Raw genomic sequence first — 27500 nt, 5'->3', positions numbered from 1 at the left:
AACATCCACAAGGGTGTACACGCGTGAGTCAGTTAAGTGTACACATAAGAGACAGTGGTACACATAAGAGACAGTGGTACATAAGAGACAGTGATACATAAAGAGACAGTGGTACACATAAGAGACAGTGGTACACCGTCAGGCCAGCCATAAAAAATACTATATTGTATAAATTACACAAACCCGACTGAGAGAGAGAGAGAGAGAGAGAAAAAAAAAAAAAGAAGAGCTCACGTTACACCCAACACACACCCCTGTAAACACTCGGTCACTGTACAGGACTAGGGAAGGTGTCTGATTTCATCTCTCGCCTCAACACAGTGTTCGGATCTCAGGTTCAAACACGACCAAGACTCAGTGGCAATAACATGTAAAGAGACTCGACACTCTAGGTGACGGGACATAAAAGAGTTCGATCCCATCACTGAACATAACAAGTACAGAGAGTCAATACTTATAAGAGACATAAAAGAGTTCGATCCCATCACTAAACATAACAAGTACAGAGAGTCAATACTTATAAGGGACACAAAAGAGTTCGATCCCACCACTGAACAACACAATACAGAGTCAATACTTATAAGAGACATAAAAGAGTTCGATCCCATCAATGAACATTCAGATCTTAACCTCGTGAGCGGATTCACCCCAGAGGTATATATGTGTTTGTAGAGCCTCCGAGTAGTGTTGTTGACGGTATAATTAGGTGTGTAATAATAGAAGGCGTTGTTAGTTATATTTACCTCTGTTGCTAAACTGAACACGAGAGAAACTACACCGTAAAAATGTAATGTCAGAGTTGATAGAGTGTGTGTGTGTGTGTGTGTGTGTGTGTGTGTGTGTGTGTGTGTGTGTGTGTGTGTGTGTGTGTGTGTGTGTGTGTGAGTGTGTGTGTGTATGGAGTGTGTGTGTGTGTGTGTGTGTGTGTGTGTGTGTGTGTGTGTGTGTGTGTGTGTGTGTGTGTGTGTGTGTGTGTGTGTGTGTGTGTGTGTGTGTGTGTGTGTGTGATATTTGTCCTCTTTTTTGTTTATAATTATTTTATTAACTTTGTTGTCAAGAGGTGTATCTCACGGAAGCTGCTGGTTAGTGTTGTCAGCGCCGCGGTTATTAGGTCAAAAGTTGGTAGGTTGAAGTATTGTATTGACCCTCATTAGTAAAGGTCATAGGTCGCAGGTTACTCTTAATGTTCACTACTCACTGTTTATCTCTTTTATAACAATATTTCTCTACACACACACACATGTCAGGAATCCTTGTTTATATAATACTAGGAGCATTTAGTGAGGTATATTATAATACAGGGGGTGAGGGGGTAAGGGAGAGTGAGGGGTGTAAGGGAGAGTGAGGGGTAAGGGAGAGTGGAGGTGTAGGGAGAGGAGGGGGAAGGGGGGTTGAGGAGGGGTGAGGGAGTAAGGGGGGAGGGAGTGGGGAGGGGAGGGGGTGGGGGGAGGATGGGTGTAAGGGGGTGAGGGTGGGGTGAGGGAGGGAGGGGGGAGGGAGTGTGGGAGAGGGAGGGGGGTGTAAGGGAGAGTGAGGGGTAAGGGAGAGTGAGGTGTAAGGGAGAGGAGGGGGTGGAGGAGGAGGAAGGGGTGTAAGGAGAGTGAGGGGTGTAAGGAGAGTGAGGGGTGTAAGGAGTGTGGGAGTGATGGGGTGGGGGTGAGGGGGTAAGGGGAGTGAGGGGGTGTGGGAGAGGAAGGGGGTAAGGGAGAGGAAGGGGTGTGGGGAGAGTGAGGGGGTGTAAGGGAGAGTGAGGGGTGTAAGGGAGAGTGAGGGGTGGAGGAGGAGGGGGTGGGGGGGAGGAGGAGGGGGTGTAAGGGAGAGTGAGGGGTGTAAGGAAGAGTGAGGGGGGGGAGGGGTGTAAGGGAGAGTGATGGAGTGTAAGGGGGGGGTGAGGGAGTGTAAGGGGAGAGGGGGTGTAAGGGAGAGTGAGGGGTGGGTGAGGGGAGTGAGGGGGTAGGAGAGGAGGGGGGGTGGAGAGGGAGGGGTGGGGAGAGTGAGAGGTAAGGGAGTGAGGGAGGTAAGGGGGGTGAGGGGTGTAAGGGAGAGTGAGGGGTGTAAGGGAGAGGATGAGAGTGTAAGGGAGAGTGATGGAGGTAAGGGAGAATGAGGGAGTGTAAGGAGAGTGAGGGAGGTAAGGAGAGAGGGTAAGGGAGGAGGAGGGGGTGTAAGGGAGTGAGGGAGTAAGAGTGATGAGGGAGGTAAGGGGAGATGAGGGAGGTAGGGAGGAGGAGGGAGTGTAAGGAGTGTGAGGGAACAAGGGAGGTGAGGAGGTAGGGAGTGAGGGAGTGTAAGGGGAGGGGGGCGTAAGGAGAGTGAGGAATGTAAGGGAGTGAGGGAATGTAAGGGGAGGAGATGTAAGGGAGAGAGGGAGGAATGTAAGGGAGTGTTGTTATATGAGGCGTGATGATACACTCGGGCTGCCTCTTACACTCAAGTGGATAATGACGGCTATTCAATAACGCCGCCCACTTGTTGCTCTTAGCCGCTGCATATATATTTTTTTTCATTTATTATACTAAAGATCACAGGAGGAAACAATAAGGAAGGGGAGGAGGGGGAAAGGGGGAAGAGGGGGAAGGGAGGGGGGAAGGAAGGGGATCTCCTCACTAACTCACCAAACTCTTATGAAAACAACATAGTCAAGGCACTCACCCTTCCTTGTGTTAGGTTAGGTGAAGTTGAGGTTAGGTCGGCTAGGGTTAGCGTTGGGTCGTAAGTAGGTTAGCGCTGGGTTGGGCTAGGTAGCGTTGGGTCAAGCAGGTTAAGGCTGGGTTATAGGGTTAGCGTTGGGTTGCAAGAAGTTAGCGTTGGTCGGTAGGTTAGTTGGATCAGGTTAGGTTAGCGTTGGGTCCAAGAAGCACAGTTGGCTGGGCTTGTTAGCGTTGCCAGTTAAGTTAGCTGGGTTCCAATAGGGTTAGCGTTGGGTTAGGTTGAAGCGTTGGGTTAGGTTAGGTTAGCGTTGTCAGGGTTAGGTTGTTGCCAGGTTAGGTTAGCGTTAGGTTAGCTAGTGCTGGGTCAGGTTAGGTTAGCGTTGTCATTAGGTTAGCGTTGCAGGGGTTAGGTTAGCGTTGGGTCAGGAAGTTAGCGTTGGGTTGGGTTAGGGCGTTGGGTTAGGTTAGTTAGCGTTGGGTAAGTAAGTGAGGAAACTGAGGCTGTCTTATCTACCTCCCCCCTACCAACCTCTACTCCTCCCTCCTACCTCCCTTCCTCCCTACCAGCTCTCCCTCACCTAACACTGCTTCATCTTCACGCGTAATACTCACTTATAACACAGAGGTAATACTGGCCCCTCCCCCACCGTCTCGCTCTGGTTAATCAACGTCTTCCGTGTGTCGTGGTACAGTAGGTTCCTCGCCGTGGTTGGGGGGTTGGGGGTGGTGGAGGGTGAGGGGTGGTGAGGCAGTGGGTCGACGTCTTGGCTGCCAACACCTTCCCAGTAACGTGAAAAATTTATCATTCGGTATGGCTGGCAACCTCCTCCTCCCTCCCTCCTCACCCACCTGTTGCTTTGTGTTTACCGAGTCAGCTGATCATCTCCCTGATCCCCCCTACACACACACACACACCTTACTCACTCTTCCATCATTTCCTCTTCCTTCCTTCCTAGCTGCTTCTCACGAACTCACATTTCAATTCACATCATGGCTCTCTCTCTCTCTCTCTCTCTCTCTCCATTGGCTTCGTTCCAGTGTTCCATATTCTGGTCTCATTCCTACCTCATTCCTTCCTTCCTGGCGCCCTTCCCTCACCTCCCCTTCCACCATCCCACAGCCCCCCCTGTGTTCCCTCCCTCACACTTCCACTATTGTCTAACCATACTTGTGTGCGTAGTTACACACACATAGACACACACACACACACACACACACACACACACACACACATACATACACACACATACATAGAGACAGGACAGTAACTTTATGACTCATGTACCCTAGAAGGATCAATTATTCAGTGACTATTGGTATAATAATATTGTTGTGAGGTACAGTGCCTGGGGTACAGGCACCATCACCACTCAACACCACGACCATCACTACAATACCTTTCTTATATACCACACTACACTATACCACACACACCACACCACACCACACCACACTACACTACACCACACCACACTACACCACACTACACTACACTACACACACCTACACCACACCATACTACACTACACTGATCACCATGTGCAGTAAGCGTGGCAGGTAGCTGAGTCACACGGTAAACACACACAGAGAGAACCTGTGTCAGGAACGGTCCATCCATACACCCACTCCAATTCTCCCCTCACATGGATTGTTGAGGGTATTTTAGTGGGTTTTCCTCCTCTCCCCCTCCTCGCCCCCTCCCTCTCCCATTAAGGTGAAGTGGGTGGTGGTTCTTCACGCTTATGTCAACACTTAAAGCCTGTGGGAATGAATCAACCTGACCACTCACATGTTGGGGAGAAACCCGAGCTGAGGTGGTGAAGACGGGTACCTCACCATAACCTAACCTAACCCACCTTACCTACCGAGTCCTCCTCACACTCTTAAACGGTGAACTCAGTGACTAAATGTTTACGTGAACGGTTGACGAGTCAGGTGTATACAACAGGTGAGTGATCTAAATGCAGGTTAATTAAGAAATTTTCGCCACTAACACACCTAACGACCGGACGATACAGCCAACGTGTACAATACTGGAGGTATCAGCTAATAGGTTATTATCAGTCTCTTTAAAAATGTCCCGATCTAGTTACTTGTTCAAAGCTGCCGAGGACATTTTAGGACATCTAAATGCAATTACGGTAAACTGTTTTCCGAGTTTCCAGGTAGCGTCCATGATGGGGAGTTTACCTGTAAGAGTGGAGGAACATCAAAGCCCCAACCGTGAAAAGGTGAACTCTTGTGTGCTTAACTTAATTAGATTATACAGGTAACAGGAAGGTTGGGACAGGTGGTGGAACAGTGGGTCAGTGGGCCAGGTGGTGGGTCAATGGGACAGTCAGGAATGAAACGAAGAAGGTAACGGGTCAAGGACAGGGGAGGTGGGGCAGGGCAGGGACGGGACGGGACAGGACGGGACAGGACAGGACGGGAGGTGGGCGGAAGGGCGAGAGGACAGGGCGGGGAGGGCAGGATAGACTCAAGGTCCACTCTGACGTCCTGGGATTTCCCGGTTAACTTTCAGGGCCACTGTAGTTAACACTCGTCCCGGACCCCTACCCCTAACCCAGCATCACCCCTCTCCTTCCCTTCCCCCACCATCACCTCCTCCTCCTTCCCTCTCCCACCACCACCATGAGAGTACCAGGGTTGGTTCAGGACCATAGACCACGACTATTTATTCCCACCCTAATGAGGGGATTAGTGAGTGTGAGGCAGTGTGTGAGGTGAGTGAGAGAGGTGAGACTGAGGTGCTATGGCAGATGGAGAGTCATGGTCTCTCACACTTCACTAAATCACTCTGTAACACGGTCAGGGCTCTACCTGTGTGTGTACCTGGCTGGGCAGATTAGCAGTGCCCAGGATGCCCAGTCAAGTGATTTTTTCATGCCCATGTGTCCAGCACTTGCCAGGCGGACAAGCGAATATTTTGAGGTAAATATCTAGACGGTAACTTGTGAGGCGCTGTGGCCCCGCCCACACACACCCTACTTATTTAACCTGAGGTCATCAGTGTACGGGTCATGCGGTCCACCACCACCACCACCACCACCACTCCACCACCACCACCACCACCACCACCACCACCACCACCATCACCATCACCACCACCACACACCACCACCACCACAACCACCACCACCTAACACACACCACTACTCACCACCACACAACCACCACCACCACCTCACCCACCACCACTACACCACCCACCACCACCACCACCCACACTACTCACCACCCACCACCACCACTACCCACACCACTCACCACACACTACCCACCACCACACACACACCACTCCCACCACCACCACACACACACCACCACCACCACCACCACCACCTACCACCACCACCACTCACCACCACCACCACCACCACCACCACCACCACTGGCTCTGTGTGACGTCACAGTTACGTCACTAACGTAAACAAGACGGCAACCTGATAGCCGCCACCCCCTCACACCTCACCTTCCTTCCTCACCCCTCACACCTCACCTTCCTTCCCCTCACCGCCTCAGACCTCACTCAGTAGCGGGAGGTGAGAGGAGGCAATCTACTCCACACATTACATAATATTAACGAGGTAACTCAGGGCAACACAATCTTAGGTCACGACCATTCTGCCCTAGGGAGAGTACACAACGAGGGGTCACAGAAGAAGGGGCAGAAGGAGGCGGAGGAAAAGTTATTGGAATCTACAGGAGCTTCTTCTACCTGATGGAGGAGGTTTGATGACGATGATTTAACCCCTTTGATGAGTGATAATGATTTAACCCCTTTGATGACCGACAATGATTTAACCCCTTTGATGACTGATAATGATTTAACCCCTTTGATGACTGATAATGATTTAACCCCTTTGATGACTGATAATGATTTAACCCCTTTGATGACTGATAATGATTTAACCCCTTTGATGACTGATGATTTAACCCCTTTGATGACTGATAATGACGAACCCTTTGATGACGATGATTTAACCCCTTTGATGACGATGATTTAACCCCTCCCCCCACATACACACTAGGGTACTCACCTCCTCGTAAAACTTGAGCTGATGTACAGGATCTTCACACACGTTCTCACTAAAGTCTTTGTAAAGGAGGTAGCCTGTGGAAGGACAAAACACAGTGATTAATTAAAGGTGAAGGTGAGACGAATACACTCCTCTCTACCTACTTCTTTCCTTCTCTTCCTTTCCTTCTTCCCTCTTCCTTTCTTCCCTACATCCCTTCCCTTTCCCTCCTCCTTCCCCTCCCACCTTATTTTCCTCCTGCCTTCCCTCCTTTTTTTCCTTTCTACGTCCCCTTCCTCCTACCAACCATCCCCGTTCCTTCCTCCATCGTTCCTTCCCTCCTACAATGTTACGCCTGTGTCACTTCCTCTGGGACAAGGAATTTTAATAATTTAACTTAAACCAGGAATAACAACCCCTAGCCAGCGCCTCACAACACCCAGCTGCCTCACAACACCATTCTCACAACACCCAGCTGTCCACAACACCCAGCTGCCTCACAACACCCAGCTGACCCCACACAACACCCAGCTGCCTCACACACTCCACTCCCACAACACCCAGCTGCCCCCACAACACCCAGCTACCTCACACCCAGCTACCTCACAACACCCAGCCACCTCACAACACCCAGCTGCCTCACAACACCCACTCACAACACCACCCAGCTGCCTCACAACACCCAGCTGCCTCACAACCCTCCCCCCAGCTGCCCCCCTCGTGTTTACAACTCCTCTCTGGTGTAATTCACCTTCAGTAACTGTGGCCTCGCCCTCATGACCTCTTCTTGTCATCATCTTCTGCACTCAACCCTTTATATCGCTTTATGTTCACGTATGAGGGAAAAAGTTATCCTGGTTATGAGTTTTTTACATTTTTACAGGTTAACTTTTAACCTGACCTGAACTCACCTGACCTGACCTGGCAAGTCCCAGGTTGCTGATCTGACTTTCTGCCTCATTTACACACAATTGCAGGGACTCAATTGTTTCTCTCACTAATGACAACACAACATACATATATTGTTTCTCACTTGTGATCTTTTTTTTTTTTTATTTCTTTATTATTATTATTATTATTATTATTATTATTATAATTATAATTATTACAGTTTTATTATTATTAGCATTATTATTGTATTTACTATGAATTATTATTATTACTTCCCCACAGGCCCCAATGTGGGTCAGTGACCTGTGCCCGGGTGCTCTTATAAAAATAATATTATTAATCCAACCTAACCTAGACCTGGTGGTGGTGGGGTGATGATGGTGGTAATGGTGGTGAGAATGGTAGGGGTGATGGCGGGGGTGATGGGGCAGCAGCAGCTGAGACGCCCTAATGTATTCATTGGCGTTCTCTCGGCGCCACCTGAGCCATTACCTCTGAGGAACGACTCCAGATGGCGGTGCACAGTGGTAGTGGTGACTCAAGTGTACAGTGGCGCTAGTGGTTCGTGTGTGTGTGTGTGTGTGTGTGTGTGTGTGTGTGTGTGTGTGTGTGTGTGTGTGTGTGTGTGTGTGTGTGTGTGTGTGTGTGTGTCCATATCTGAAGTACATCAGTAGCAATGTTGTCAAGATGTCGCCTGACGAAGACTCCCGTGAAACAAAGACGCCAGCAGGGCCACCAGAAACAGCACCGCCTCACAACAGCGGGCCACAATGCCACCTGTCAGGCCATGTGTGTTTCTGATTCCCCAAACCATTACGGGAGACACACACTCGACATATCACCCCGGAAACGAAGGCGGGAACAGTGAGTACACCAAGAATATACCCAAGCTGCGTTAGTGCGGGGAAAGTATGTTACAAAAAAAATAAATAATAAGACTTGAGTGTTTGAGTGTGTGTAACAACGCGATACAAGCACTAGGTTGTCACGTCACATTCACCGTAACAGCTGTGCGTCTCTACGTTACATCACAGGAGTTACCGACCCGTTGAGTGTTACGAATTGATCAGCACTCCACCAACAGGGTCCTAACACCACCCCGTCCCTGACCCCAGCTCCTCCGCCCATACCTGACGTCTTGACAGGTGCTATCAGCCTTGGTAACCTAACCTAACCTATTAATAATAATCTAGATCTTCTCCACGTATCATATAAACCTAAGTGTCATTGCTGAAAGAACACACACACACACACACACACACACACACACACACACACACACACACAAAAAAGAGCTGGATTTTGGTATGATGAACCATTAGCACAATAAGCCTTACCATTACTCCTCTAGCAATACCATCACTATTCCCTAGCACCACCTCGCCCACTAGCACCACCTCGCCCACTAGCACCACCTCGCCCACTAGCACCATCACACCACCCGCCATCATCCCTCCCCCCACCTCCCGATAGCACCAACATTATTTCTGAAGCTCCGTCACACACACACACACACACACAGAGAGAGAGAGAGAGAGAGAGAGAGAGAGAGAGCAGTAACGTGTGGTTAGTAGGTCCTGGAGGAGACGCCGTTGCTCAAGTTGTTCCTTCCATCCTCAATCCTTTCCACACCCGTTCATGCAACAACGAATGGGAGGAGAAGGAAGAGGGAGAAGAAAGCTATGTGGGGCGCTAATTTGTGTCCAGTAGGCGGGGAGTGTGGGCCAGGGCGGGGAGTGTGGGCCAGGGCGGGGAGTGTGGGCCACAGCGTCAGGGTGAGCTCTGGGTAAACACACACGCCGGGAGGAGGAGGATGAAGACCCACCTACCCGTCCACCCACCTACCCGCCCACCCACCTCCCCCTCCCACCCTCCCGTCCACCCCACCTCCGTCCACCCACCCTACCCGTCCACCCACCTCCCCGTCCACCCACCTCCCCGTCCATCCATTCCCTTCCCTACTAACCTATCCGCCCGACCACCCACCCACCTACCTACCCGTACACCCACCTTACTCATCCAAGCCGCCCACTGGATGTTGACCTACTTCACCCTTCCCGCCTTTCATCCAACTCTTATGTTCTATGGTTCTTTGTTCAACTATTTCCCCGCCCCTATATATGTGTTATGGAATCTACACGTGAAGTATAATCCCCCTGTTGTTTCCCCTCACTCCTACTTTATGATGTTTTAACCTCTCTCTCTCTCTCTCTCTCTCTCTCTCTCTGTCATTTGTGTTGGGAATCTTTCACTGTCTACCGTCTCCTCCTCTTTCAGTTGCTGCAGCAGACAGTTGAGCATCAGGTCAGTGTCTCCAGAGTTACAGAGGCAAAGTGACGCCCAACACCTCTCCTGGGGTGCTCGCGGCCCCCAGCAAGGCACGTCTCCGTGAAATCAATAATCGCTAATGCTGTCTTGAATATTTTTCCCCCTAATGGAGCGAGCAGAGGGAGGGGATGCCTGCCGCTGCTGCTGGCTCGTGGGGGCTTCATTCCTTTCCCCAGTGACATAGTTTTAAGAACTTTCAGTGATCTCTCTCTCTCTCTCTCTCTCCTCTCTCTCTCTCTCTCTCTCTTCACACTGGGGGGGTAAAAAACAAAGCCTTTTAACACTGGGCTGGATGACTTAACTGGCGGTCACTCTCAGAAACCGGAAGAGGAAGTAACCATCTCGTGTTTTTAATAGGTTTAACAGGTCGGGTGCCAGGCCCCCCCCTTGGATAACGGCTGGTAAACACGATACAGTAAATACACCCTTAGTGCCACTCCTTGACACTTTGGCCTCCTGGTGACCCTTAACCTTTGTACCGGCTCTAAGGGGTCCGAGCACATAGCCTTGGGTGAAGGGGTCCGAGCAGGAGATAAAGGAAAACTCTCAACCTCTAATAAACTATCAGATAATCCCCAGTAAAAATCAAGTCAGGTCAGAATTTTTACATTTTCTCTCGAGGTTCAAGTTTTTAAGAATTTATTGGTGACAGTCTCTGGCTCTGGGAGAATTTAAGGAGGGCGCTGCGGCAGGAGTGAGGAGGAGGAGGAGGTAGAGGGTCTGGTCTTGGGTGACGCAGGTGAGTAATACACGCCCCTGGGAGATATAACCAAGGGGCGTCTTACTACAGCAGGAGGGTTTTAGCCAGGGAAGATTTTTGACGATATAATGAAGTTTTTGTCATCACCCTCATAACACTATCACCCTCACTATCACCCTTACTCACACCATCACCCTCACTATCACCCTTACACCATCACCCTCACTATCACCCTTACTCACACCATCACCCTCACTATCACCCTTACTCACACCATCACCCTCACTATCACCCTTACTCACACCATCACCCTCACTATCCCTTACTCACCATCACCCTCACTATCACCCTTACTCACACCATCACCCTCACTATCACCCTTACTCACACCATCACCCTTACTCACACCCTCACCCTCCACTATCACCCTCACTATCACCCTTACTCACACCATCACCCTCACTATCACCCTTACTCACACCATCACCCTCACTATCACCCTTACTCACACCGGACAGCCAAAAACATTCACCAATTACTACAATAAACAAAGTGATCAACAACAACCATTAAAAATCATCCCCAAAAAACGTTTACAATAAACACAAAAAACATTTAACATTATAGTAACGAATTAATGTTTTATTTGAAGGTAATTACTGTATATAGTGAGGCAGTCAACTTAAATGGCGCTCCTGATTGTTCGTGTCAAGGTAAATAAAAACATCATTAAGGTGTATAATTAGTTCATTAGTAGGCAGGTAGAGGCCATATATACCTGTACACACACACACACACACACAGGAGTTGACGCCGCCCTGTATGTATGTATGTATGTATGTATGTATGTATGTATGTATGTGTGTATGTATGTATGTATGTCGCCCTCACTTAACGCTCGCCGCACCACCACCAACCGTGAGCTTAATCCTCTTACCGCTGTTAAAACAAACACACACACACACACACACACACACACACGTGTAAAAATAATACTGGTAAAAGATACAAAAACACACATACTGTATTTTGAACTGTGTTAAGTAAAAGGAGAGAAAGTGGAAGAACTAAGAGAGGAAGGAGGAAGGGGAAGAAGAAAAAAAGGGACGGAGGAAGAAAGGAGGAGGAGGAAAGAAGGAAGGAAGGAAGGAAGGAAGGAAGGAAGGAAGAGGAGGAGGAAAGGAGTGGAAGGAGACCCAAGAAGCATAAGTCACACCACCACAACGCCTGTCAGCCACTACCGCGCCCAGGAAAATGCAGCGGCAATTTACAGCAGCACTTTCACAGCTGTAAATCTGTCAGCAGGGGAGAGAGGAGGGTTGGGGAGGAAAGTGGGGTGGGTGAGGGGATGGAGGAGCTGCAACCCACACACCTGTACATATAATTACCTGGAATGGGCACAACAGAGGCAGGTGTTAAAGCATTACGTCTTGTCGGGTGTCTGGACCTAACACGGGTGAAAGTCAGCTGTTTATACCACCACCACCCACTGAGGGATTCAACACCTGTCATACATCATACAATCCAGTGTATGTGTCAGTATATAGACATTAAACAGATGAAGGAGGTCACACACACACACACACACACACACACACACACACACACACACACACACACACACACACACACACCCCTACATAGGCCAGAAGGTATAATGTGTGGGTGTATTCCGAATCGCGGATGTGTGTACACAAGGGGATGTGTATACAAATTTTGGGTGTGTACACACGGTGTGCATTTGTATACAAGGTTATGGGCATGGAAGAGGCAGTAGTAGAGGCAGTGTGGTAGAGGCAGTGTGGTAGAGGCATGGTGGGGCAGTGTGGTAGGAGCAGTGTGGTAGGAGGCAGTGTGGTGGGGCAGTGTGGTAGAGACAGTGTGGTAGGGCAGTGTGGTGGGGCAGGTGGTGAGCGTGTGGTACAGTGTGGTAGAGACGTGTGGTAGGACAGTGTGGTAGAGGCAGTGTGGTAGAGACAGTGTGGTAGAGGCAGTGTGGGAGTAAACAGGTTCTTCCACAGTCAGCCGCAGAGTAAACCACTTGAAGAGGGTCTATGTGACTTAGGTGTGGCGTAGTTCCTCATGTAGGCTGGGTGTAGCCCTTGGTGTAGGCTGGGTGTAGCCCTTGGTGTAGGCTGGGTGTAGCAGTGTAGGCTGGGTGTAGCACCTTGGTGTGGTGGGTGTAGCCCTTGGTGTGAGGCTGGGTGTAGCCCTTGGTGTAGGCTGGGTGTAGCCCTTGGTGTAGGCTGGGTGTGGCCAGTGTGAGCTGGGTGTGCCGGTGTGGGCTGGGTGTAGCCCTTAGTGAGCTGGGTGTAGCCCTTGGTGTGAGGCTGGGTGTAGCCTTGGTGTAGGCTGGGTGTAGCCCTTGGTGTGGCTGGGTGTGCAGCCCTTGGTGTGAGCTGGGTGTGTGGTGTGGGCTGGGTGTAGCCCTGTGTAGGCTGGGTGTGGCCCTTGGTGTAGGCTGGGTGTAGCCCTTGGTGTAGGCTGGGTGTAGCCCTTGGTGTGGGCTGGGTGTAGCACCTTGGCGTGGGCTGGGTGTGGCCTTGGTGTGGGCTGGGTGTAGCCCTTGGTGTGGAAGCTGGGTGTAGCCCTTGGTGTGGGCTGGGTGTAGCACCTTGGTGTGGGCTGGGTGTAGCCCTTGTAGGCTGGGTGTAGCCCTTGGTGTAGGCTGTAGCCCTTGGTGTAGGCTGGTGTGAGCACCTTGGTGTAGGCTGGGTGTAGCCCTTGGTGTAGGCTGGGTGTAGCCCTTGGTGTGGGCTGGGTGTAGCCCTTGGTGTGAAGCTGGGTGTAGCCCTTGGTGTAGGCTGGGTGTAGCCCTTGGTGTAGGCTGGGTGTAGCCCTTGGTGTGGCTGGGTGTAGCCCTTGGTGTAGGCTGGGTGTAGCCCTTGGTGTAGGCTGGGTGTGCCCTGGTGTAGGCTGGGTGTAGCCCTTGGTGTGGGCTGGGTGTAGCCCTTGGTGTAGGCTGGGTGTAGCACCTTGGTGTAGGCTGGGTGTAGCCCTTGGTGTGAGGCTGGGTGTAGCCCTGGTGTAGGCTGGGTGTAGCCCCTTGGTGTGGGCTGGGTGTAGCCCTTGGTGTGTAGGCTGGTGTAGCCCTTGGTGTGGGCTGGGTGTGGCCAGCCTTGTGAGCTGGTGTAGCACCTTGGCGTAGGCTGGGTGTAGCCCTTGGTGTGAAGCTGGGTGTGTGGCCCTTGGTGTAGGCTGGGTGTGCCTGGTGTGAGGCTGGGTGTGCAGCACCTTGGTGTGGGCTGGGTGTAGCCCTTGGTGTGGGCTGGGTGTAGCCCTTGGTGTAGGCTGGGTGTAGCCCTTGGTGTAGGCTGGGTGTAGCCCTTGGTGTGGGCTGGTGTAGCCCTTGGTGTAGGCTGGGTGTGTGTGGCCATGGTGTAGGCTGGGTGCCCTTGGTGTGGCTGGGTGTAGCCCTTGGTGTAGGCTGGGTGTAGCCCCTTGGTGTAAGCTGGGTGTGTACTTGTTGTGAAGCTGGGTGTAGCCCTTGGTGTAGGCTGGGTGTAGCCCTTGGTGTAGGCTGGGTGTGGTTGGTGTGGGGTGGTGAGGCTGGTGCAGCCCTTGGTGTAGGCTGGGTGTAGCCCTTGGTGTAGGCTGGGTGTACACCTTGGTGTAGGCTGGGTGTGTATGGTGTGAGGCTGGGTGTAGCCCTTGGTGTAGGCTGGGTGTGGCCTTGGGTGAGCTGGGTGTAGCCCTTGGTGTGAGGCTGGTGTAGCCCTTGGTGTAGGCTGGGTGTAGCCCTTGGTGTAGGCTGGGTGTAGCCCGCGGTGTAGGCTGGGTGTGGCACTGTGAACAGGCTGGGTGTAGCCCTTGGTGTGAGGCTGGGTGTAGCCCTTGGTGTAGGCTGGGTGTGGTGTGGTGTGTGGGTGTAGCCCTTGGTGTAGGCTGGGTGTAGCCCTTGGTGTGGAAGCTGGGTGTAGCCCTTGGTGTGGGCTGGGTGTAGCCCTTGGTGTATGTACTGTAGGCTAATCACATGTTATTAATGGCACTAATGGCACCTGTTAATTAATGACTCTGAGCCTATTTTCAGCACGTGAATTATATGCAAGTGTAGTGTTGGGGAGGTGGTGGGTGTTGGGGAGGTGGTGGGTGTTGGGGGGTGGTGGGAGGTGGTGGGAGGTGGTGGGTGTTGGGGGTGGTGGGAGGTGGTGGGGGAGGTGGTGGGTGTTGGGGAAGTTGTGGGTGTTGGGGGGGAACACCCACGACCTGGTAAACACGCTAACGATGTTGATGGCAAAGTGTTCTCCTCCCTCACACCGGAGAGAGAGAGAGAGAGAGAGTTCTGGAGCGGACCTTAAGAGCACCACCAGGCACTGTCTAACCACCTGGTCATCACCACCTGGTCATCATAGTGACCAACACACCATCTGTCACTTGGTGTGTCCTCTGCTGCCCCAACTTCCACGAATCACAAACAGCTAACAAATGACGTCACGTTGTTTACATTCCTGTGACGCTGATAATTACTGTCTCTCATAACATACTGTACATCTAACTACCACCATCACACCTACATCATCATCACACCTGCATTATCGTCACCATCATCACATCAACCCGGGTACCTAACACTCTGCCAGCCATTCCATCATATTCTAATGAAAAGCAAATAATCTGGGAGACTACGCCACGTAGAGTACTGTGACGGCGTTGGTGGTGGTGATGATAGCGATGGTGGTAGTGGTGGTGGTAATGGTGGTGGTGGTGGTGGTGGTGATGGTGGTGGTGGTGGTAATGGTGGTGGTGGCAGCAGACGAGGCAGGGAAGGATTACGCAACAATCCCACCTTAAGCTAACCTAACTTTATTGAACCTCACCTCACGCGGTGTTACAACTTAAAAAGAAAATCTCGACTTGTGGGAATTTGACCATTTTTCTTTTTTGGAGTTCTTTATGGATTGATTCTGTACAGTGAGAAATGGTTTTAGACCTGTGGAGGGAAGGAGGGAAGGGAGGGGAAGATGGAGGCAGGGAGGGAGGGAAGGAAGGGATCACAGTGGCAGCCATCGTGTGTATCAAAGACCCGCCTCCTCCTCTTAGTGCAACACTCAATTACTGTCGTCAAATAAACCTGTGTGTGTGTGTGTGTGTGTGTGTGTGTGTGTGTGTGTGTGTGTACCAGCTCCTATGCTAATGAAGGTGAGGGTAACTTTCGGCAACAAAGACGTGGCTCAAGTCTTGTTTGTGTGGCCTGTTGACACACCGTGGTCGACCCTACATCCCCCGCCCCGCCCCGCCCCGCCCCGCCCGCACGCTAATTGTCACTGGAGCATATAGGGGCTCTTTAGCTCTATTGTGCCATTGTATTATGACCAATCAGGACTCTTCAAAAGGGGGAGGGGGGCGGCACTCCTGAACACCCTCTTCCTGGTAATGATAACATATCGATTTTTTGAGGGGAGAAGTAAGTGAGAGAACGAGAGACAGTCACTGAGGAGAGAGAAGGAGAGACACGCAACATTATCAGACCATATGGAGGAGACCTGATGTGTGTGTGTGTGTGTGTGTGTGTGTGTGTGTGTGTGTGTCCTCCCCAAATACAGTGACGTGGGACGAAGCATCTCTCTCCTCTCCAACATGGCCGCCATTTCACAAGCCTACCTGAGCCATGTTGAGTTCATTTGAGGTAAAAAAAAAATCAAGACTAAAATATAACATAGGAGGGAGCGAGGACGAGAGGCCGCGAGGACGAGAGGCCAGGGGAGAGGGGGGGGGGGAGGTGGGACGTATCATCAACACGAGAGAATTTTATGATACTTGACAACAGTGATATAAACGACCTTAGTTCTTCAGTTTAAAACGATATACGTGTAGTGCTGGGAGACCTTCTTGTGATGTTAGTCTTCTGCTGCTGCCTGGGGTCACTGGTGAGGAGGTCTGTCTGTCTGTCTGTTTATCTGTCTGCCTGTCTATCTGTCTGTCTGTCTCCTGGGTATTCGTGTATGTGTAAAGAATATATACATGTGTGTTTATTTAAATTGGTTGTATCGTATCATGCCCCCCCACCCCCACACACCCCCACACACAGATTGGTTCCAGCATGGCAGTAATTGTCCAGGACTGTCAGCCGGGTGATGTGCGCTGATTAATGGGAAGAGGAAGATCTACTGCAGCCCACCCGTCACCACCTCCTCTGTCTTCATGTACCGCAGCTTCTCACCCTGACCCACACCCACACCCACACCCTCACCCACACCCACACATACACTGCGGCAGGTGTATTCATGGAATCCAACAGGAACAGGTTACGCAAGCATCCAAGTATAATGGTACGATGGAACTGTGTGTTGATGGCACAATATTAATGTGTGAGGGGGGGGGGGTCTATGCGAGTATCTGGTTCACTCCAACACCCAATACATCCCCGACCGTGTCATTACTTACACCGGTTATAGACGTGACTCACACCTCATCCCGGAGAGTAGTCGTCAACAAGAGAAGAATGACCCAGCAAATCGCCAATTCTAATCGGCTCGTGTCTATTTTCGGCTTCATCTAGAGGGGGGAGGGGGGTAGGGAGGGAGGAAGGGGGGAGAAAGGTGAGGGAGGAGAGAGAGGAGAGAAGGTGGGGGAGAGGGAAGGAAGAAGGTAAGGGAGAGGTGGGGAGAAGGTGAGGGAGAGAGGGAAGGGGAGAAGGTAAGGAGAGGGGGAAGGAGAAGGTAAGGGAGAGGGGTGGGGAAGGGGAGGGGTAGAAGGTGGGGGAGGGAAGGGGAGAAGGTGGAGAGGAGGGGAGGGGTTCAATGTCCTTGTCAGTTTCGAGAATCCCTGTTGGAGTTTTCACGAGTTATGGAGTTTGTGAGGAGGAGTGTGTGTAATAATTAATAATAATAATTAACGGTTTATTGAAAGAGCTTGGCAGCCAGAAGGCTGAAAATATACAGTGTGTGTGTGTGTGTGTGTGTGTGTGTGTGTGTGTGTGTGTTACGCCTTAACTCCATTTCGTGTAACAAACTACAGGTATATGTCTAGTATCCTGTTAACAGTAAGACAATGCAATTACCTGTATCAGAGACCACCTGATACAGCCAGTCTTACCTGCAACACTACACTACACTACACTACACTACACCACACTACACTACACTACACTACACCACACCACACTACACCACACCACACCACTACACCACACTACACTATCATCCATCTCACTTAAGACTCGTCAAACTAATCATTATATTTCAGTAAATAAAAAAAGGCAATTTAATGCAGTGAAAAAAACCACAACATTATTCATTATTAAACAAATTTGTCTTTATATTTTATTAAAAATATAACAGTGACGATAACTCTCTCTCTCTCTCTCTTTCTCTCTCTCTCTCTCTCTCTCTCTCTCTCAACAGAAGCCACAAGATATTACAACAATAACGACAAGAACACAACAAGGTCACAGTGAACACATAACAAGTGGCGTCATCCTTGTTCAAAAGTTTAGCAGGAACAATCCATTTTATCCGTCGACCTTCTGTGTTTTGTTCATTTGTTCATCCACAGAGAATAACACGTGGGAGAGATGTTCATATACTACACCCACACACCCACACCCACACCATCACTCACCCTCACTCCCCCCCCACAGTCCAGGTCTTCAGCGACAATTTATAAGCAGTCAACCACACATCCTCTTGACGTCATACACCCACAACCCCGTTACCCTCAACTACCACTACGAGGCCCTCACCTTACTGTACCTTGAGTCGAGTTGTACCTCATCTAAGTCAGAGGTCAAGGTCACAATCCTCTCTCTCCCTTACGAGGTCAGGTCAGGTCAGGTCAGGTTAAGTTAGGTTAGGTTAGGTAGCCATATGTAACCCACCTGCCCGGTCAAAGGGTTGCACACACACACACACACACACACACACACAGTCACTTGGCCTACTAAACGACCCAATCACCACAACTCCTCCTGGTAATTCAACTACAGGTTAGGTTAGGTTAGGTTAGGTTAGGTTAGGTTTACAGGTTTCTTATACGTGCTTACCTGTATTCTGGACATGGTTACTACCTGACGTAAAGGTAGGAGCAGGTATACATATTGCAATCATTGTCTGTCTGTCTGTCTGTCTGTGAGGAAAACTAATATCTTGCTTAGTTTTTCACCGCGTGACGTGAAGCTCTCATATGAAATTTCAACATCGGTACCACTTGTGAAATATCTTCCGTGCACACACACACACACAGACACACACAGACACACACACTACTCCCGTCGTCATACATATAGTCTTATGGTGGTGATAGTGGTGGTGGTGGTAGTGGTGGTGGTGGTAGTAGTGGTGGTAGTAGTGGTGGCGGTGGTAGTGGTGGTGGTGGTAGTAGTGGTGGTAGTAGTGGTGGCGGTGGTAGTGGTGGTGGTAGTAGTAGTAGTAATGATAATTGGTAGTAGTGATGGTGGTAATGGTGGTAGTGGTGGTAATGGTGGTAGTAATGATGGTGGTAGTGGTGGTAGTGATGATGGTAGTAGCGGTAGTGGTAATGGTGGTGGTAGAAGTGGTGGAAGCGGTGGTAGTGATGGTGATAGTGGTGGTAGTGGTGGTAGTAGTAGTAGTAGTAGTAGTTGTGGTGGTAGTGGTGGTAATGGTGGTAGTGGTTGTAGTGGTGGTAGTAGTGGTAATAGTAGTAGTGGAGGAGTGTGATCAAGATACTAACCTCAGTGACGTGTACAGTGACGTCAACTGAGACACAGTGACGTCAGCGAGACACAGTGACGTCAGCGAGACACCCCCTACATGACTCAGTATAAACTTGAGGGTTGTTGACGTCAGCCCGGGACAACAATTTAATTCAATAGAGACAGTCATGTGGTGTACGGGCGAGGGTCGTCATGCAGCTAACGGTCATCACTCTTACAGTCATACTAAGTCATCACCCTTACAGTCATACTAACGGTCATACTAACAGTCATGCTCAGTCATCACCCCTTACAGTCATACTCAGTCATCACCCTTATAGTCATCACCCTAACAGTCATCACCCTAACAGTCATCACCCTTACAGTCATCACCCTAACCCTTACAATCATTACCATAACCCTTACAGTCATCACCTTAACCCTTACAGTCATCACCTTAATCCTTACAGTCATTACCCTAACAGTCATCACCCTTAGTCATCACCCCTTAGTCATACTTAGTCATCACCCTTATAGTCATCACCCTAACAGTCATCACCCTTACAGTCATCACCCTAACCCTTACAATCATTACCATAACCCTTACAGTCATCACCATAACCCTTACAGTCATCACCTTAACCCTTACAGTCATCACCTTAATCCTTACAGTCATCACCATAACCCTTACAGTCATCACCTTAACCCTTACAGTCATCTGCAGCATACGGTCATCACCATAACCCTTGAGTCATCACCCTTAGAGTCATCACCCTTACAGTCATCACCATACAGTCATCACACCAACGAAGTCATCACCCTTACAGTCATCACCCTTACAGTCATCATCCTTACAGTCATCACCCTTACAGTCATCATTCTAACAGTCAACACCCTTACAGTCATCACCCTAACAGTCATCCCACTTACAGTCATCATTCTAACAGTCATCACCCTAACAGTCATCACACTTAGTCATCACCCTTACAGTCATCACCCTAACAGTCATCACACTTAGTCATCACCCTTACAGTCATCACCCTAACCCTTAGTTATCACCTCACCAATCATACTAACAGTCATCACCCTAACAGTCATCACCCTAACAGTCATCACCCTCAGGTCGGGAAGGGCTTCAACCATTAATCTATTTACAACTCATTTTCATGCTTGTCGCGTCTCCACCATTTATATTCTGCTCAAAAACGTTTATTTGTTGTGGTGTAGCAAGAGTTATGTCACTTCACCAACACTCACGTTACATCACCAACACTCCCTCACGTCACATCACCAACACTCTCTCACGTCACATCACCAACACTCCCTCACGTTACATCGCCAACACTCCCTCACGTTACATCGCCAACACTCCCTCACGTTACATCACCAACACCTCACGCCACACGCCAACACTTCACGTCACATCACCAACACTTCACGTCACACCCAACACCTCACGTTACATCGCCAACACTTCACGTTACATCGCCAACACTCCATCACGTCACATCACCAACACTCCTCACGTCACATCACCAACACCACGTCACATCACCAACACTCTCACGTTACATCGCTAACACTTCACGTCACATCGCCAACACTCTCACGTTACATCGCCAACACTTCTCACGTTACATCGCCAACACTCCTCACGTCACATCACCAACACTCACGTCACATCACCAACACTCCATCACGTCACATCACCAACACCTCACGTCACATCACCAATCTCACGTCACATCACCAACACTTCACGTCACATCACCAACTCTCCCTCACGTCACATCACCAACACCTCACGTCACATCACCAACACTCCCTCACGTCACATCACCAACACTCCCTCACGTCACATCACCAACACTACCTCATAATATAACACTTCAGTAACACACTAATTCTAATTGACTTTCGATTAAAAACTTTTCAATCTATTCCTAAAAAAAAATCAAACTGACAAAAATATTTAATTTTTTATTAAACCTTAAAGTAATAATAATTACTAAATGAGTTTCAATAAAAAATATAATTAAATTCCTATAAAAAAATTCTAATGAAATGTTTGAGATAAAAGTGTCAATATTTAATAACATATCGAACAATAATATAACACTTTGTACCTTATTCTTGGTGATGCTTTAGTGACAAGAAAAGACAAATAAATTATATATAAACACTTTAACACAAATTATTATTATTATTATTATTATTATTATTATTATTATTATTATTATTATTATTGTTGTTGTTGTTGTTGTTTTTGTTGGTTTTGTTATTGTTGTTGTTGTTATTGTTGTTGTTGGTATTGTTGTTGTTGTTGTTATTGTTGTTGTTGTTATACATGGTCTCCCTCGGGTATATTGTGGTAAGCGACTCGGAGTTGGCTGTCAAGGTGAGACCAGTGTGAGGTAACCTGCTGCATTCAGTACTGGTCCTCATTAACCTGTACTGGTCATCATTAACCTGTACTGGTCCTCATTAACCTGTACTGGTCATCATTAACCTGTACTGGTCCTCGTTAACCTGTACTGGTCCTCATTAACCTGTACTGGTCCTCGTTAACCTGTACTGGTCATCATTAACCTGTACTCGTCCTCGTTAACCTGTACTGGTCCTTATTAACCTGTACTGGTCATCATTACTATGTGACCTGCTGGCGTCACCACTGTTCCTGTGTCTGGTGGTGGTGGTGGTGGTGGTTAGGTGTGGTGGTGGTGGTGGTGTTAGGTGTGGTGGTGGTGGTGGTTCGTTGCTGGTGGTGGATACGGAGGATGTGTCATGGCTCAGAGGTTATGCCATGGCCACAAGGGGTTATGCCATGGCCTCAGGAGGTGCCATGGCCTCAAGCTATGCCATGGCCTCAAGGGGCATGCCATGGCCTCAAGGGTATGCCATGGCCTCAAGGGGTATGCCATGGCCTCTGGAGGGCACCATGGCCTCAGGAGGCACCACACTCCAGGAGGGTGCCATGGCCTCAGGAGGGTGCCATGGCCTCAACACACGTCCAGTAAAGCCAGCTCCATCACCCTGGGAAGAGATAACAAAAGTAGGGTAATGTTATGTAAGAGGCTGAGGCGAGCTGTAGATATTGCCCTGGGGGGAGGAGGTGGAGGAGGAGGAGGAGGTGCAAGGAGGAGGAGGAGGTGCATGGAGGAGGAACAACATGAGGGTGGAGGGAGGGAGTGGGTGAGTTGGCATTGTCATTAATGTTTACTCCTGCGCCCACACCCCATCAATTCCTGCCTCCTCCTCCTCCTCCTCCTCCTCCCCTTCTTCTTCCTCCTCCTCTTCCTTACACCTCTCTTCTCCTCCTCTTCCCTATCACCCACTTCTTGCCCACCACCACTATAACCCCCACACACACACACACACACACACACACACACACACACACACACACACACACACACACACACACACACACACACACACACACACACACAGTGACTTCAGAAACAAAAATAATTCAAGTATTTTTAAATGAGATTTTTATGGAAAGAAATTAATTAATTTCCTGGGGTACAATGACCTTCCTGGGGTACAATGACCTTCCTGGGGCACTATGACCTTCTACAATGACCTTCCTGGGGTACAATGACCTTCCTGGGGTACAATGACCTTCCTGGGGTACAATGACCTTCCTGGGGTACAATGACCTTTCTGGGGTACAATGACCTACAATGACCTTCCTGGGGTATAAGACTCACAATGACCTTCCTGGTACAATGACCTTCCTGGGTAACTATAACTCTACAATGACCTTCCGGGCACTATAACCTTCTACAATGACCTTCCTGGGGTATAATGACCTACAATGACCTACAATGACCTTCTGGGGCACTATGACCTTCTACAATGACCTTCCAGGGGCACTATCACCTTCTACAATGACCTTCCTGGGGTACAATGACCTTCTACAATGACCTTCCTGGGGTACAATGACATTCCAGGGTACAAACATATTTCCACACAAACAGCCTCATTCCGGGGTTCAATAAGTTGAGAAATTGGCCGAGAAACCAAACTTAACCTAATCCTAACCTACCCTAACCTAACCTAACCTAACCTTAACCTAACCTAACCTAACCTTAACCTAACCTAACCTAACCTAACCTACCCTACCTTGACAGACTAAATTAAGCTTCAACAGAGGAAAGGAATACACAAATGGCCGCCAAATTACAACAAGACTGTACTTTAATAAACTAATCGACTGTAACGTAACTAAATAAATTAAAAAAAGACGTAAAAACTATAAAACAAGAAGACAGATAGACAAGAGTATCTCCGGTTCACAAAAGGGAGGGTAAGGCTAAACTGGTCCCTCGATGTTGTCATAATACATTAAAACAACAGGTATGCAATGACGGCGTCTGATTGGCTGATTGTATGCAGTATGGGAGTGGCGGCGTTTGATTGGCTGATTGTTTTTCAACCAGTCAAAACAAATATGGCGGATGAGAGCCAAAAACAAATAATAATAATAATAATAATAATAATAATAATTTCAAGAAGAGAGGGAATTACTGTTCATTTTACCCGATACAAACTTTTGGTCCGAAGTTTTAATGAGCTGGACGACCTTAATGACGACACTCTTAAGTGACGACCATCTTGTAGTGACGACCCTTCAAGTGACGACCCCTCAAGTGACGACCCCTTAAGGACGACCCTCAAGTGACGACCCTCAAGAGACAACTCAAGTGACGAGACCCCCGAGTGACGACCCTCTTGTAGTGACGACCCCCTCAAGTGACGACCTCTTGTAGTGACGACCTCAAGTGACGACCTCTTGTAGTGACGACCTTCAAGTGACGACCTCTCAAGGACATACTGAATGACCTGTCTCTCAGTTCTATGACGTCTTGTGGGCGAGAAGAAAAGGAGAGAAGGGAGGGAGGAGAGGAAAGAAAGAGGAGAGGGGAGAAAGAGGAAGGGTGGGAAGAAAGAGGGGAGGGTTGGGAAGAAAGAGGGAGGGGGTGGGAAGAAAGACGGAGGGAAGAAAGGGAGGGAAGAAAGGGAGAGGGAAGAAAGGGAGGGGATGGAAGAAAGGGGAGAGGGAAGGAGGGGTGGGAAGAAAGGAGGGGGAAGAAAGGAGGGGTGGGAAGAAAGGGAGGGGTAAGAAAGGGAGGGGGGAAGAAAGCGTCAGGTAACTCTCTCTGACACTCCTTTAGTCGTGACGTCACACTATAATGATTCCAAGGTCGTATCCCAACACCTGCGCCCTGACCCTCTGTGGCACTCCCTCAACAAAATATGGCCACACTACACCACAAACTCAGACCACCCACACCACACCACACCACAAACTCAGACCACACCACACCACAAACTCACACCACACCACACCACAAGCTCACACCACACCACACCACAAACTCACACCACACCACACCACAAACTCACAACACACCACACCACACCACAAACTCAGACCACACCACACCACACCACAAACCAGACCACACCACACCACACCACACCACAACTCACACCACACCACACCACAAACCCACACCACACCACACCACAAACCACACCACACCACAAACCCAGACCACACCACACCACACCACAACTCACACCACACCACACCACAAACTCACACCCACACCACACCACAAACTCACACCACACCACACCACACCACACCACAAACCCAGACCACACCACACCACACCACACCACAAACCCAGACCACACCACACCACAAACTCACACCACACCACACCACAAGCTCACACCACACCACACCACAAACTCACACCACACCACACCACAAACTCCACAACACACCACACCACACCACAAACTCAGACCACACACACACACCACAAACTCAGACCACACCACACCACACCACACCACAAACTCCACACCACACCACACCACAAACTCACACCCACACACCACAAACTCACACCACACCACACCACAAACTCACACCACACCACACCACACCACACCACAAACTCAAGACCACATTACTAAGTTGTTCCCAAGTATATATTGTGGTATAAACTTGAGGCCTCCCGCTGTCAGTGTAAACTCTGTAAACAACTTCTCGATGAACACAAACAACTGAGCAGAACTTGGGCGTGAAGGTAGAGTTATGGCCGCCGACAACTGTTCATTAAACACTTAGCTTCTCAACACGAACTTCCTCTTGCGGCTCTAAATTTGTGTAGATTCCGTGTGAATTTTTTTTTTGTCATTCTGTTAAACTTTGGGGTAATTCCTGGGTTAACCTCTCAACGATACTGTTCAACTGTAGTCACTCTCGTCCAACTTGTGGGAGGGAGGGAGGAGGCGGGTAAGGGGAGGGGCTGGCGGGTAGAGGGAGGAGGGAGGCGGGTAGAGGGAGAGGGCTGGCGGGTAGAGGGAGGAGGAGGCGGAGTGGGGAGAGGGGCTGGCGGGTAGAGGGAGAGGGGCTGGCGTGGGGGAGGGAGGGAGGGAGGCGGGTAGAGGGAGGGGCTGGCAGGTAGAGGGAGGGAGGAGACGCTTGCTTCAGTGGGTATAAGTCTACGGATCTCTCCTGTCTGGTTTCACTACACGACAAATATTATTGGGTGGGTGAGAGGGCGTTGCACGACCCTAACCTCAACTAACCCTAACCTAACCTAACTACCAACCCTGACCTAACCTAACCTGACCTAACCTAACCTAACTCTCCTGACCTAACTAACCTAACCTGACCTAACCCTGCCTGACCTAACCTACAACCTAACCTAACCTAACCTCACTCTAGCGGCAGGGAGGAGAGGCGTGAAGTGGCGTCATATATTACTGCGTCAAGGAAAACACAGTGAATAAAAACTAAATAAAATAGGATGATGATGATGATGAGGATGCAAGAAATAAGACTGAAGATATTGAGGTATGTGACGACAGATGTGTGAGGACAGGTGTGTGACGACAGTTGAGGGAGGACAGGTGTGTGAGGACAGGTGTGTGAGGACAGTTGAGGGAGGACAAGGGTGTGTGAGGGCAGGTGAGGGAGGACAGGTGTGTGAGGACAGGTGAGGGAGGATAGGTGTGTGAGGACAGGTGAGGGAGGACAGGTGTGTGAGGACAGGTGAGGGAAGACTGGTGAGGAGGACAGGTGAGGGAAGAGGTGACATTAAAGGTGGATGTAACCACTCCCACTCACTCCTCCTCACTCCTTAACTCACTCCCCAACTCCTCACTCCTCAACTCACTCTTACCTCACCACTCACTCACTCATAACTCCACCACTCACTCACTCACTCCTTAACTCACTCACACTTAACTCACTCACTCACCACTCCACCACCTCCACCACTTCCCACTCACTCCACCCACTACTCACTCCACCTCCCTTACACCTCACTCTCCTCCACTCACTCCCACTCCTCACTTAACTAACTCACTACTCACTCACTACTCCCACCACCACCCCCCCTCCTACTCACTCACTCCCACTCTCCTCACTTACTCACTCCTACTCACTCACTTAACTCACTCACTTAACTCTCCTCCCACTCACTCACTCCTCACCACTCACTACTTACCTTCACTCACTCACTCCCCTCACTCACTCATCTATGGACTAAAACAATTAACCTCACAGCCGCGGATACAATTTCTCACACAATCAACTCAAGCACAGGTAAGAAAACAATATAATTAACGGTGGGGACAGGTAAGTTCTCATCTGGGAGCCAAACTGACTTGCAACCAATTCCTCTTAATCACAAACTACCCACTCACCCACCCACCCACCCCTCGCCCACCCACCCACCTACCCACCCACTCACCCCACCCACCCGTCCACCCACCCACCCGTCCACCCACCCACCCCTCCTCACCCACCCACCCACTCGTCCACCCACCCACTCCGTCCACCCACCCACCTGCCGCCTCTACCTGAAGGTCCACCCACAGGTAACTTTTTCCTCAGTGCGCTCATTGGATGGCTGTTGTGGTTCTACTACTGACGAAGTTATGACAAACACTCCTAGGGACGCACGACGGCCTGTGTGTGTGTGTGTGTGTGTGTGTGTGTGTGTGTGTGTGTGTGTGTGTGTGTGTGTGTTATACAAAGATATTAAGATTTTATTCTCTTTATTTATTTATTTCATACTTCTTAATGAGAGATTGTTTTACACCGGGTCCTCCCACACAGACCGGCTCCAGTTACCTCCTCACACACATACACACACACACACAGGTTAGGTTATTATTACTATTATAACTACTATTAATCCTATTGTTTTCTATTAACTATCACCTCTTAACCTTCTACCTTAACAAGCACTCCTCCCTTACCC

At 49.6% G+C, this 27500-nt stretch overlaps 1 protein-coding gene across 1 annotated transcript in view; it reads right to left on the bottom strand.

Moving 5' to 3' along the window:
• The window catches only part of LOC121855948 (G protein-coupled receptor kinase 1-like), a 109390-nt gene that overhangs the window by 40105 nt on the left and 41785 nt on the right, over nt 1-27500 (bottom strand). Inside the window, exon 4 of the mRNA XM_042351166.1 lies at nt 6695-6768. Coding sequence (XP_042207100.1) covers nt 6695-6768 — 74 coding nt within the window. The remainder of the gene's footprint in view (nt 1-6694; nt 6769-27500) is intronic.

This window comes from Homarus americanus, unplaced genomic scaffold (assembly GCF_018991925.1).
Source record: "Homarus americanus isolate GMGI-L3 unplaced genomic scaffold, GMGI_Hamer_2.0 scaffold19117, whole genome shotgun sequence".
Lineage (NCBI taxonomy): Eukaryota > Metazoa > Arthropoda > Malacostraca > Decapoda > Nephropidae > Homarus > Homarus americanus.
Note: the sequence above shows the minus strand (reverse complement) of the source record. Positions and strands in the feature narration are given on the sequence as shown.